Genomic DNA, 14,759 nt, shown 5'->3' with positions numbered 1-14,759 from the left:
CCTGTCTTGTTTCATCAGCTGTTGCCCATTGAGGAAAAAGAACTGACACGTCCCATCTGTGAGCCAGCCTATGAAACCCTGCAAACTGCCATCAGGATACAGAGTAAGTGAAAACAATTGTCCTCCCTGCTTGCTCTGTCAAGAAGGGTTCAGAGTTGCAAAGAATTTCAGGCAGGCGCAGTGGCCCAGTAGATAAGATGCCAACCTCCTGTGCAGAAGGACGAGTGTTCAAATCCTGGCTGCGCCTGGTGGGCTAAGGGTGGAGATTTGTTCGATCTTAGATGCAGATCGATTTATTTCTTATTTAAGTAGTGATGTGATTGTGACCACTGGTCTATTATTCCCTGGTACATTTGCCAGTATTGTTGCACATCAGAGAGAAGGTTGATCCGTGATTGTGTTTTGTTATTAGATTACTGCTTGTCTTGTGTGTTTCCTATAGCATTGTCTCAAAACAAAAGTGATAAGAGTTGTCCGTCCCTGACATAGCCCGCGGCGCTGTCGGCGGGTAGTTCCGGTTGTTTTGTTTACGTCCAAAATGGCTGAACAAGATAAGAAGATTAGTGGTGGAGGGAAACGTTACTGTGTCTGCTGTTTAAACTACGCGGGTAAAGAAGTTGAAGGGCGGATTGTCATGCGGTTCCATTTTGCAAACACAAACCGGAACTACCTGCCGTTCCAGGGGCACAACTCTGTTCGACTATCACGTTAGTTTCGAGACAGTGCTATAGCTTTTTGTGAATAGAAATCACATGCAGATCTTTTTCAGTTTGGGCATCCATGTCTTTAGGACTTCTGATACACCATTTCTTTCCAACTAAAAGAAAACAACAACAGCAACCAGTTTCGGTAAATTTGTTATGAAATGTTCGTCAGACTGTCGCTGACTTCATCAGGATGGTAAGGAATGATGGCACGTGATGTATTTAGATTGTGACACATTCAACAAAAGCATGGCTGTTTATTGGACGGTCTTTACTTTTCAGATCGCCACTGGCCGTGTGTAAAGCGTTACCTGAGCACCCTCAACCAAACCCTAATGGAGGCGCAGAAAATGGAGACTGTGGAGGCGGACACTGTCACTGCCCTTGCTTCTCTCTCCATGGTCACTGCCAAGCCAAGGTAGAGAATTGATTTGCACCTGTCCCGTGAGAAGACATCACACATGGGCTCGAATGTTTATCTCTTTCTCTTTAACACCCCTGCACGCATACACATACACGCACACACATGTACGCACACACTCACACTCACACACACACACACACACACACACACACACACACACACACACACACACACACTATTTATTGTCTTTATAAAAATGATCTTTTTTGCATGAAGTTGCTAATGGTCACATACTGGTCAATATTGCTGTTTTATTTCTCAAACAAGATGATAATTTTGAAACAGAGTTAACTGCACAGAATGGTCTGCTGAAACTTTTCCCATTGTTGTTGCAGTGGATCGGTCGAAATGGATACAGAACCGATGGATGAAGGAACCTAAGCGACCCGAGTGAGAGTGACCTGTAACATGAACAGAACCAAGGATCATAGCAGTGGCGTCAAGCAGTCCTTTTAGAGTAGTCTCGCAGACCTCCACATTCGTAGCCCGTGCATGGGGACAAAATCCGCTCCACGCCCCCCTGACGGCTCCCCTGCTAGCCCTCCATGCAAACCTGTGTGGTCGTGGCCCAAAAAGCCCGGAACTGGCTGCCCTGCACATGTGGCGTTTGTCTTGTGTTTTTGTCTCCCCCCTGAAGTGCCACCTGATATGTTCTTTGTGGAATATCTGTTGTCGGTGATCATCATTATGACTTGTCATCTTGTGGAAATACGCTGTAGTGGTCGTGGTCCTGCTTAGCAAGTCTTCATTGTTGGTTAGGTTTTTGAGTGTGCTTTCTGTTGAACAGTGAGTAGTAGGCCCTGTGCACGTCCATCATCTGGAGCTCATTGTTTCTGTGGAAGCCTGTGCTGAGGAGCGGTGTGTGTGTGTGACACTCAAGTGTGACTACTGGAAGCCGGATCAGCCATCAGGGTCTGACAATTTAGCATGACCAATGGCTTAGATCAGTTTTTGGCATTACGAGCAGAATCAACTTTTGGCGCTGCGAGCAGGATCAGCTTTTTGTGCTGCGAGCAGGATCTGAAGCTGGTGCCAGAAGTGCTTGTAACGCCTAACAGCTTGACAGTTTTTTCGTGGACATCAAGACTGTGAGCCACAAACCACCATTGTCAGCTGTTTTGTCCAGATGGGCTTTCATCTAGCACTCATCGCATCTAGCGGTCTCTTTGCCAGATCGTCCGTGTCAGCATCACAGATTCATTGTATTGTTCACCTGGACCTGCGTATATTGACTTGGTGTTACAATGTTCAACTGAGATTCTCTGGGGATCTACAGTGCTTCGTGCCTGGCAAGTTGCCAGCTGGATATAAAATGTAAACCCCCCCAGGGTACTAAAGACTTTCGTGTTTTTGTGTCACATGACCAGGCTCGTTGTAGTGGACCTTGACTGCGTTTTAGTCCATGAGCCAAGTATCCTGTGTTTTGCTGATGTTGCTGTATGTACGTCAGCGTGTTTGACTTTGATGCTACTTGTTTTGGATCCGATACCGGTGCCATGAAGTGGTGAGCGCCTCTCAACCGTGCCTCTGTGGGTACTTGTCTTAATTCCTAGGGAGCATCGATGATGGCACACGAAGCTGTGTCCTCTTTTTTTCTCTCTTCGTTTTCTTCTTTTTGTGTGGGTGTTCCCCAGAGAGGATTGGGTATCCGCCTAAATAGCCTTGTTGTTGCTTTCGTCGTGAATGTGACCTGAGTAGCCATAGCGAAGAGCGACATTGACGAAATAACTGTTTTGTATCGTGTTGTGCTTGTGCGTCATACTTTCTTACAAATTATCATCAGTTGGATTATACGTGGACTCTACATGATACAGTGGCTATCAACATGATACAGTGGCTATCAACATGATACAGTGGCTATCAACATGATACAGTGGCTATCAACATGATACAGTGGCTATCAACATGATACAGTGGCTATCAACATGATACAGTGGCTATCAACATGATACAGTGGCTATCAACATGATACAGTGGCTATCAACATGATACAGTGGCTATCAACATGACCGCCTGTGATGTGACCAAGTTCAGATGTCATTCTGGAAAGAAAGGAAGAGAAAATTAAGGAGGACAAAAATACCATGGCGAAGCAAGAGGATGAGAAAAAAAAATTGGAGATGAGACTGAAGAAATGTTCTGTATATTTGAATTGGATTACGTATCATGATGTCTAGGTACAACAGTTGTGTTTTCTTGTGGCTGATTGTGACATGTTAATTACCAGAGCTGTCTATATATAACAATCTATATCTCCTGAGCAATACACTTATTGGTACACCCACCTTTCTTGACTGCCCCTCCACTAAGTGTCTGTGTTGAATATCAATTGATATGTTAATCTCCGTTGAATATCGAGTTTTTGTGTATAAACGTCATTTTCTGTGGCGAGAATTCTTTTTGTCGATCAGAGATACTGTTTTTACGTGTTGATAAAAAAAAGTGTATGGCTGTTGTGAGTGAGGGTTTTTGATGGTTTGAATTCACGGAAAGAGTCAAGGATGGCACATCACCTGCAACTGCGACTTGGAGGAAGGCTTTGGGCATGACTGCTGAAAGATTGGCTGTGAACAAATATTTTTTGAAACAGTTGATGTACATGTTGGTGATGTAGCTGTAATCTTGTTGTTTACGCTGCCCCCAAGTTGTTAAAATACTCTGTACAAATTCCTCTTGTATTTTTGTCGTGTAGCAGTCAGTTTTCTTGATTTGATTTTTGTTTCTGGAATGCTGCATTCAAATTGACTGTTTTGAACCTCAGTGATCATCGTCATTATTTTACAAAACTGTCAAGCTTTAGTTATTTTCACTGATTACACTTCTTACTTAAAGTAGCCAAACCTGCATCTAATGACTAGTAATGATCACATGTGAAACAAACGCTGCAATTCTTTCTTTTATTATTATTGGAAATGCCAAGGGTTGATGCATATTGAGCTGGTTGGAATAGTTTAATTTCCTCTTGCAATTGAACATTTTAAAACTTTTCGAAGGGCTCCGATCTGTACCACTTGATAACTATGGACTTACTGTGCAATGGAATTCTTGTGTAATGGCTTTGTCATATCATTTGTTCATGGGTTCTGCCCGTTCCGTTACATCTCAAATGACCATATTCACAGATGAAGCAGCAGGGGCTCAAAATATTTAATACATTCAGATTCCTTTGCCAATTTTGACATTGTGAACATTAAAAGAAGAAGAAAAGTTGCACAGTTGGGTCAAATTTAGATTACCTTTTTCAATACTTCAAAATTGCAAGGAGCATTCAGTAATTGTAGTAGAAAGAGGCTATATTCCTTACCCAGCCAAGAAGAGTTTTTTATGCTTTGATTGAAAGTCTGTCATTTCTTTGAAGTCCAAATCCAGTGCCAGTGAACCCTTACACTCTGTTCATGCAGTTCATTATTTCAGGTTTGGCAACTTATGTTTTTTTGGGGGGGCAAACAGTACATCACATCATGTTTGGTTCTCATCCAGTTTAATCCATCAAATTCAGTTTGAGCTGACTAAAGTGACTAGTTGCTCGACAGTCTGTTGTTTATCGACATAAAGCCTTCTGAACACAAAACCCTCATAGCTCATTGTTACTGGAATCTGACTTTCATTGAATCCGATGAGATGGAAAGTCTGTGTATTGTTTAGGGTTACCCTGCCTTTTTTGAAAACAAGGTTTAGAACAATGAATTGTAGTGTTCAACAGCAAGAAGCGCATATTGCAGTGATCTTAGTTCGTGGTAGTTATGACAATGTGGTCTGTTAGTCCACAGCCAGCAAAGCACTTTGCTTATAGTCCAGCTTTAGTGAACAGCGTTCAGTATAATTTCCAAAGCGAGAACAAAGCTTCAGCCCCCCCCCCCCCCCCCCCCCCCCCTGCCGAGCAGAACAGTGTTGTAAAATGTCCGTTGCTTTTGGTTTTGTTGTTCACTCAGTCCCATTTACAAAATAAGATTTATACCTACTGCAGTCATGTATCTTAATTGAAGGGGTGGGGGGGGGGGGGGGGGAGAATGCCACATTGGAAAAATTAACCCAGTTGGTTTTGTGTTCAAGAACCTGTTCTATCCAATTGTCTTACCACTGATGCCATATGATTATATCTTGGCAAATAGTGACTTATATCTTAATGTACGTAGGAAGCCAACTTCTATCGCTGGATTTTAACATTGTGTTGTAGACTTTGTTCTGGACTGGTTGTTATTCTTTGGTTGTACAGAGGATATATATGAATCTGATGTGATAGAGCCATTACATGCAGTGTTTTTGTTACTTTGTCATTTTCTGTTTGTCGCTGTGTTTCATTTTGTACTTAATTATTCTTGTGAGCTTTTATTTGTTGCAAGAGTTTCCTATTTTTCGTATTGTTTTGCGCTAGTTGTTAGGTGAATTTTTTGTTTGTCAGATGACATCCATAACTATGTGTAGCACCTGTGTTTGTTGGATATATTCTGTACCTCTCAGATTGTGCTTGTACAGGTAGATGATTGTATGAATAAAGTTTATTGTGTGAAGTTTAAAAATAAAGAAAGGTTATTCAAACAGCATTTATAGCGACTTAATGTGATTGATGTTTCCATTGTTTTCTGTAGGCTGCTAAAAACTGCAGCAACGCTGCGCAGCAGTTGTGTGACAGCTGTTAAATTATGCTTCATGCAACATAAAAAGCTGAGCGGGTTTTTAACAGTTGACGATTTTCTAGTCTGATGCTTTTGTGCAGTTTTTGTTTCCCCCCCTTGTCCATGAAAATGTTTAATGTTTTTTCTTGTGTTGAAACATTCTTATCTTGTAGCCTGGGCCAAGCTTGACTGACAAATCATCCCTTATTTCATCGCTACAATATATTGTTGGTCGTTTGCGTGTTTGTTTCTTAATTACTCATCATCGCTGGAATCTTTGTGATGCCTACCTGTATGTGGCTTGTTGTTCATGCTAATTACTCTGTGTACCACTTGTTGGATTGACATCGTACAGGCCTCAGCTTCTGTGCTGTTACTATGTATTATTATTAATCTCATTGTGATCATGCAGTTAGATCGTCGTTGTGGTTCAGAGTAATATTCATCTCAAAGTGGTCCTTTTGTGCTGATTAACTCTGTGTGTGTGTGAAAGAGAGGTGTGTGTGAAAGAGAGGTGTGTGTGAGCGTGTGTGTATGCAATACTTCCGCTGCTCATCATTTGTGAAAAGAATCATCTTGAACACTGTTGCACACATGTGCAAAAAGCTTTTTAGAAAGGCAACAAAACCTGGTGCATTAAAGATGTTTTATGAATCTGACATGAGTAATGTTTGAAACTGGTGAACTGAAGCATAGAAACTAATTCAAGTACAATGTATCAGCAGATTTTTTTTCCACAAGCATCTTCAATCCTCAGCATTTCAAAGTTAGACACATACTTTTGGGGGGTAAAAATCTATTTTTCCTTTCTGTAATGTAAAACATACAGAGCCCCCCACCACCCAACCACAAGGCTATCTTGATGACTAAAAATGATGAATTTAAAAACTAGTTGATGGTATCAGTAGCGTCATTTACATGTATAGGAATGTTACCTTTCAGGGAATATTTGCTGTTTTGTTGAATCTTATTTTCTGAAAACAAAATGTATTATAGATGTAGGTCAGCAGTAATAAAACCAAAACAAAATGTCACTTGATATTCATGGAGTGGCTTGTATTAAGGCAGAATCCCCATGCTTAGACTACTTGTACCACGTACGTATTACCTTATCTGCTTCTCTTTTTAAAAGAAGGCAAAAACTGTTATACAAATCTGTACTCTGCATTTTCAGAAATTGTTCAAGATTTTGTTGCGGAACGTTGTTTTATGAACAACAAAACTGAAAATATATTGCCACATTTGCTATGCCACACTGACCCACTTCAAGGTTATGCAGGTCAAAGTCAGATTATTTAAGACCAAACCAGACAAGGTTTAATCCATCCTTGCTGTTATTGCAATATTGGAGCTGGCTTCATTCAGCGGACATTGTCACCGTCAGTGCAAAGTTTCTCGGTGAAATTACAGACAGAACAATTTTGCATTCTAGCAGATGTGCGTCATCTGATCGTTTGCCCTTGTTTAAAATTGTCTCGGCTCAATCACTTCTACTTGGTTCTAATCCTGTGGGCGACTTGAAAAACTTGTTTGTTAATTGCCGAGGATTGCTGCCTCTTGCTCATTCTTGCCTTTGCATTCGTTTCCCAGTGACGTTTTCTTTTTTTCTCTCTTCTTGTCAGTCAGTCTTTCTTTCTTTGCCGATTCTTAACTCTGATTTCCCTACAGTGACATACATTTTTACAGCATCACAACATGAATAATGTTCCTTTCAAAAATCGGACGCAGGCTTATCTGTTTAAAAAGTTTGGTGTTTGGTGTTATTTCTGCTTTCAGTGTGGACAAATCCAACTGTAATAACATAGATGTCACCTTCTGCTGTACTTGTATGTTGTTCCTTGCAACAGGCTATGTCTTTGTACATATTCATAGTGAAATTTGAAGCAAAAATTAGGCTGTGTGCTGACACCATTTGTGAAGTATATTTTACATTGTAAGCTTTTACCCTTTAAAGAGTCTTGTCACACAATCCAACAATCTGAGCAAACACATCACAAACAATATTAGATATACATTTGTTATACAGCTGTACATCGTATCATTAGTGACTGTTTTTTGGGGGGTGTTTTTTGGAGTTTTTTTGCCCATTGTTTTGATTTCTTTGAAAATGCAGATTTAAACTTATTAAAGATGCAATAACAAGCAGATCATTCGAGAAGTACACAAATTCTTCTCCACGACAAAGCAAGTGCTTTATTTCTACACGTACTTGAAGACTGTCTTCATATAAAGATCAAATATGAAATGATAAAAAGTTGCAGTTCTTGCACTAACCAAATTTGTTTACCCTTAGGGGTTTTCTGAAACGGGTCAGCGTTGACCTTCTGAAAATGAAACTGTCCAGCGTTAATCTCCTGAAAATGTTCAGTGTTGATTTCTGTTGTTGCATGTCGGCAGTTCAATTTCTGTTCCCATGTTGCATGGAGTACAGTAGTTGTACTTTCAGGTTTTTCCCTGTTTCACTTAAATCTGGTGAGCCTTTTTGGTAGGTCAGCTGGTGCAAATTGGTACAATTAAAATGATAAAATGTGTAAAAGAAATTTAAAAAAACAAAAGAAAGAATGTATTTAACTACCGGACAAACATATACACTGTACAACTACTGAAATAGTACTGAAACAACTTCTTTCAAAGGAAAAAGTGTGGGTAGTATCGTATGTTCAACTAATTTTAAACCTGGATAAAAAGCTGGGAACTTCTACATTATTATTCAAATTAACGAAAGCACTTGCAATTGGTTTAAGGCTTATAACACAGAACTATGGTGGAGATCCTTATGCCTAATCATGCAGAACTACTCTGAAGTGCATCCGGTTGGGTACAAAATGACTTCAGATTCATTGATTCTTGTCCTTATTAAGCATGTTAATTACTGTTATTTTGAAGGAATTTAAATGCATAGGCATTCATTTGTATTTCCAGTTGAATGGAAAAGAGATTGCTTTTTGTTTGTGACAGTGTAGCTAGCTACTGAATGTTTCATAGCTCGTGAAAAGACAGAGTCAAGCCTTGATATTTTTGTAGAAAGTTTTCTTGACCCAGAAGATCATTTATTTTTTAACCCATTGGATAAGATGAAAAAATTTTCTGAACAGTGTCACTGGAATACTTCAATGTTATACACATAAATGTAATTTGTACATGTTGTGAGCTGTTCCATACTTTAAAACAGTGCTTGTGTTCCATTCAGTTTGGATTTGGATGTGTGACAGACGTTCTGCCCGGTAACTACCTGACTGAACTCTTTTTTCAGCTCTGGCTTTGTTGGACGTGTTGGTGATATGACATCTCACATACTTCACTTTTTTTTTTAAACGGAAGAAGCCTACACTGCAGCATTCAATTGCACTGTGAGATGCAAGTGAAGTTTTGGAGCATGACTGCATGATCTCCCCATTTTGGGGGGGTCGGTAGAGAAAGGAGAAACAATCTTGACTTTGGATTGGAGGAGAGGTTTTGAAGTGCTTTCAAAGACGTGATTTGTTGGACTTTGTTTTTCTTGTTTGGAATTTGTCGTTGTCAGGAGAAGAGAGGCCCCGGAGCCCTGTCCCTCTCCTCCCCCTTTTCTCGACCCATCTCCCATTTTGCCTCTAGTTGCCCCTGAACTGTTTGTCCCCCTCTCTCCTCCGCGACTGTACATAGTTGTTAAAACACTTGGGTAATGATTAAGACATGTTTGTAATTGATATGGCAATTTATGGTCCAAGATGTTGGTTTGGTATTTTGCTTTAAGTACACATACATGCGTGTATTGTTGAGGTCCTTAAAAACAAGCAACCCTATATTGATTGTTATCCATTTTTTGATCAATGTCAGTGCATTCATGAAGTTGTAATTCCAAGCCGGACTTGGAAAATCTCTCTCTTTTCTTCCTTCCTGCATCTCTATCTCGCTCTCTCTCACTCTCTAATTGTCTGTCAAGATACATGCACATGTAGTTTTGCACACCTGAAATCTGTGGAGCAGATAAAGGGTACATTTTATTGCTTAGATCGAGAACTTTCTCTTCGTCTTTCATTTTTGACTTTGTAAATCACCCTGTCAAGTATAGTACGGATGCCTTAATGATTTTGAGGCTTCTGTGCTTTTCCTTACTTTCTCTTTTTCTTTGTAGGAGCCGATCAAGTAACATATGATTCCTTGAGAAAAACAAAACAAGAGAATACTACATCAAGTTGTTGTAGGCAGTTGATCAGTTTGTTGGATGTTTTTCAGTTGAATTGCGAATTTACTCATAGCATCAGGTTTAAAGTATATAGTTTTTTCTAAGCTTATAATTACAACTTCAGTTTAACTGCATGCATGGAGAGAGAGAATTAAAAAAAAGGAAAATACTGGCACAGATTTTGCAGGAAACAATTCATTCTATGTTGAAAACACTTAATGCGTACAATTTTTCCATGCTTAATTTGACAGCAAGATTTCTGTCGTTTGCGTATACAGATCTGTTTTAAAAGAAATTTCTGATATAACTCATGCAAATACTCTGATTCCAAACGCTCTTTTAAAGGTTCAAATATTATGTATAGTACATAAGTAATTCATCAACTGAAAACAAAAATAGTTGGAGGTTAATGCGTGTTCTTTGGAAAGTGTCTCAGAACTTTGTGCAATACAATGTACAATAAAGGTCATCTAGTATAAAAGTAAGTAAGAAAAGTGGATGAGTTTAGAGACTAACATTTTGTTTCTTCTTCTTCTTCGTCGTTCGCTTAACATTTTGTTTTATTGAACCTAATTATTTTAACTTTCAGCTGCTATGTACTCTCATTGATTAAAAATTTAAAAACATTTTTTAAAAAGCACAAAGAAAGATGAAAAAGCCGAGAAGTTGAATATGAAACTACACTGCTGTGTGCAATTTGTTGGTAAAAATGACACCTGGAATAGTTTCAACAGACATTCTTCATCGCAATTCCTTATTGTAAGAAGAGATGTCAAACACAACAACAACCAGACAGAGAAAAGGAAATGAAAGAAAAACCTGAATACCCAGCTCAGTAACTCTTTGTGAAAATTGAGAGTTTGATAGTCATGCACAGTGATTTGTAGAAGCAGAAATATTTTCTAAAAGCCTCGGTAACAGTAAGCAGGGGAACTCGAAACAACACACAGATATAGCGCTCGCTGATTTTCACTGTTTCGCTAGTTGTAGTTTTGATTCATGCAACGATATAAAGTCATCATTAGAAGTCTGTTACGGTCCTGTGTTTTGATCCAGCGCAATACCTGTTATGTGTACGCACAGTTAGATCATTATTTTTGAGTGTGTTATTTGTGAATCAGCCTGTTTTTGACACATCTTTTGTTAAAAGAGTTGCCATGCAGCAATTCCTTTCCCCCTCCCCCATTCCCATCTCCTATCCCCAACTTTTCATCCTGGCCGTCAATGTTTTGGTTTGTAGAAATGATTGGAGTTTTGTAAGTTACATATGAGACACATACTTGTATTTAGTGCTTTGAGTTTTGCACTGTCGGTCAGTCACTATGTATTCTGTTTCTTTGTGTTACTGTTTTGTCTTCATTGTATAAAGCTGGTCATTTGGATTATTGTCAGTAAATTTTGTTGTCACAATAATTGGTCTTGCTGTGTGTGTGTGTCAGTGTGTGTGTGTGTGTGCGCAAATACTTATGCCCACAAAAGCTCTCTCCACTGTTAAAATGGCAGGCAGTTTGCAGCTGATGATAAAATAAAGTATATACTTCACAGTATAACAGACAGAAAGCATACACATTCACGCATCATTGATCAAACATCATTACAAGTAAAGAAAAAAAATTCTAAGCACTGGGAAACAATGATTGTGAATGTGTTCAGTCAGGTTAGTATTGCTGTTTTAGTGAAAAGATGTCATCGTTCTGTCTACCTCCTGTGAGGTGGCGTGGGCCTTTAATCAAAACGAAATTTAACTTGGTATTTTGTCACAAAAGAAAACCACAAGCAAACATTATCTTTAAAAATCTCAAGGCTAACCTTCATACGAGTAGAAGCTCAAAATGAAACAAAAACAACAATTGCAAAACATTGACATGAAAATGTAACCGGTCCACCCAAACACTAACAGAGAGCCTGGAGCTGGCTAAGATCAGAAAAATAAGCATGCATACACCAACAGAACTAAACTTTTAAAAAAACAGATTTTAAAACACACACATGCACTCATATGTCATGTTGTTCAGTCAGGTATTAAACTTAATCTTAACTAATGAAAGTTAACTTAAGTACGAGGTTTTTCACCGAGTGGTAGCCAGATTAAGACGATTTTAGCGCTCCAGGTTTGTCCTGTTGCTTTTTCTGAAGGACCTTTCCTACGAAAACCATCATTGGACAATAGATGAGTAGAAACAGCAATTACAGGGAGTCTGGAGGATTCAAGTCGAATGAGTGTGGCCACTACTCAGTGTCAAATCACCTACTAGGTAGGCTGTTCTGGAAGTCCTTAGACTCCAAGCTCCTGGCAATGGCTCATGACTGATATTTACAAAGACGTATACATACTGCTATCCGCTTTCATCGGCGATGGCACCAACTTTCATGTATCTCAAAGTTTCCTCTGCAAAGAAAACAGCTCTTAAAGAACCCTACCCGTTCATGTTTACTTGCCTGTCATGCAGTTAAAAAATGTAGCTTACAGTTACAACAATGATGTATAAACATCTCTGAAATGATTGTTATGTTTCTCACACCTACTGCATATTTTGGGGGAAGAACGCTTCTTCCAAAACGAGTACTTAGAACTGGTACAATACATTTAAATCGCGTCGGGTAGACACGTCTTCAAAGATTACACCCGCCCAGACTGACAGTTGAATGATGTTACTGCAACAAACGTTGCTGCCGTTGAAAAGTTGAAGAGAGATCATGCACGAATCACACACACGGAGGTAAAGGATATGTACATAGATAATTGAATAGGCACCCATCGATGTGATCTGGCTGAGCTTTTACGGGTAGCCTACACAAGCGTTGCAGACAGAGGGTGCCCGTGCTCTTTCTGGTGTACAAAAGGGGGGGTGTCACACTCGAAATTTACATACAAATATTCTCGAACTGTCATTACAGAGAGTGTAAGGATTTTGTGAGGGTTGTCACAGGCGATGGGGATTTGGGTCTATCAATCTGACCCCGGGCAACACATCGATCACTCGTTTTGATGTTCCTAAACGGCTCCACACCTATCAACTATAATTGGTGATCTCGGAACACTGGCAAGAGGAATGTGGTCCTATTTTTTTGAAAATAATGACAAATCACCACAATTCTAAAAGCGGAGCAACGCACGGTTCAGAGAATGAGCCGAACTCATGTTGACCTGAGTTCAGGATGCGTACGGTTACCTTAGAGCAGTAGGCCTACATGCATCATTGCCTGCCTCCATTGCAATATGTTCCGTTTTACACAGCTTCTAAATCATTCAAATTTCTAACAGATTAGGATGTCTGCCTGATGTTCCGTTCTATTCACTATATTTTCCTGAAGTAATTGGCCCCTTTCGACGTTTTCCTGTTTTTACATTTGAAGAAAAAGCCGTTTCGAGGAAACCGTTACGAGAGCCCTGATGCTGCTGTCCGAGAGTAAACGAGGGTTATTGAGGATATCGGCAAAAACACTCGCGCCGACATGTTTGAAATGTCACTATATCTACAGAATGTTAAAGTGTGTCGCAGCTTAGAAAGGCCCGGGATCCTTCGAGAAAATGGCGTGGTCAAATTAACGACCCGGGTGAGCTGTGCGCTAATATGAGATTCTAAGGACTTCCAGAACAGCCCTCGTATTGAGGCATTCTCCTATTTTGAACAAATATATGTTTTTTAAAGCCTAAAAATCAAACCACTTGACCTACATACTTGAAACTTTGTGAAACCGTGGAACTCATGTAAGAGTTATTAGCATATTAGAGGGTGGTATGTTTTGGGGTCACCCTGTGTATATGTATATACTGAAACACTGAGAAGAAGAGGTCTCAAGTTGTTGCAAAGTCCACAGTTCTACTCAGGATCAGGATCAGGATCGATACACTGCAGGAACCTTTTTATGTTATCGTCGCAACGGAACTGACTGTGACGAGAGAGCGCAACCCCAAGTTTAAAAATTTTGGTACCTAGTTCCGGGAATTACCATTTTTGTCCTTGTCCTCTTCCGATAAGGAATAAAAGGGTATGGTTTGCGCATATGTACATGCACATTATCTACGTATATGTACATATACATTATTTACAGGGTGAGGTAGTAGGAATTATTGGATCCTAGCCTTTCCTCCTATTTCTAAGGAGATCAGTTATAGTGGGGTTAGGGGGGGCAATTGGAGAACAGGAAGCGGCATCCGAGTGACAAAAGATCATAAAGTATTGACACGTACAGAGCTAACTAGTACATTTGATATTGTACAAACAATCACTGATATATAAAGAGGAGAACACAGGAAAAAACAAATTACAATTGTGTGTTAAAAATGTAAAAAATGTAAAAATGAGTCAAGTATTCCTAACAGCATGACTTAAACGGAACTTTTCTCCTTTTCAAGTTTTTTGTCACGTTTGCCACACTCTAAACCTTTTCAAGTTTTTTGTCACGTTTGCCACACTCTAAACCTTTTCAAGTTTTTTGTCACGTTTGCCACACTCTAACCACTTTCCCTTCTTTCTTTCTTTTCTTTTTTTTTTCTCTCTCTCTCTCTCTCTTTATGTTGGGGGATTGATTGGGTGTAAAACACAAGTTCATCACAGCTCTGTGTGTGAAACCACAGGAGCTTGTGAAACTGACAAAAAGTGATAACGAGCAACTGCCCGATACGCAAAACGCATGCCCAAGAAACCCACTCCACATTAGCCCTCGGGGATTCATACTAACACCACTAAGCCCTCGGGGATTCATACCAACACCACTAAGCCCTCGGGGATCCATACCAACTTTGTTGTCGTAATACCGCCAACTTTTGCACATCAATTTTACAAATCACCACAAATGTCACATTTATAAATTTGAGTCGTGACGGTTTTACAGTCATAACTTTA

The 14,759-nt window shown here is 39.6% G+C and overlaps 1 protein-coding gene across 6 annotated transcripts in view; it reads left to right on the top strand.

The window, feature by feature from the left end:
• LOC138981201 (histone deacetylase 4-like) overlaps nt 1–11,322 on the top strand; it is a 158,328-nt gene extending 147,006 nt beyond the window's left edge. For all 6 annotated transcript variants that reach the window (XM_070354042.1, XM_070354044.1, XM_070354043.1 and 3 more), the window contains 3 exons: nt 19–103; nt 987–1,122; nt 1,464–11,322. In XM_070354042.1, the coding sequence (XP_070210143.1) occupies nt 19–103; nt 987–1,122; nt 1,464–1,509 (267 nt within the window). In that variant the 3' untranslated portion in view covers nt 1,510–11,322. The remainder of the gene's footprint in view (nt 1–18; nt 104–986; nt 1,123–1,463) is intronic.
• Nucleotides 11,323–14,759: the final 3,437 nt, after the last annotated feature.

Source organism: Littorina saxatilis, linkage group LG12 (assembly GCF_037325665.1).
Source record: "Littorina saxatilis isolate snail1 linkage group LG12, US_GU_Lsax_2.0, whole genome shotgun sequence".
Lineage (NCBI taxonomy): Eukaryota > Metazoa > Mollusca > Gastropoda > Littorinimorpha > Littorinidae > Littorina > Littorina saxatilis.
This window is presented reverse-complemented; position numbering and strand designations above follow the sequence as displayed.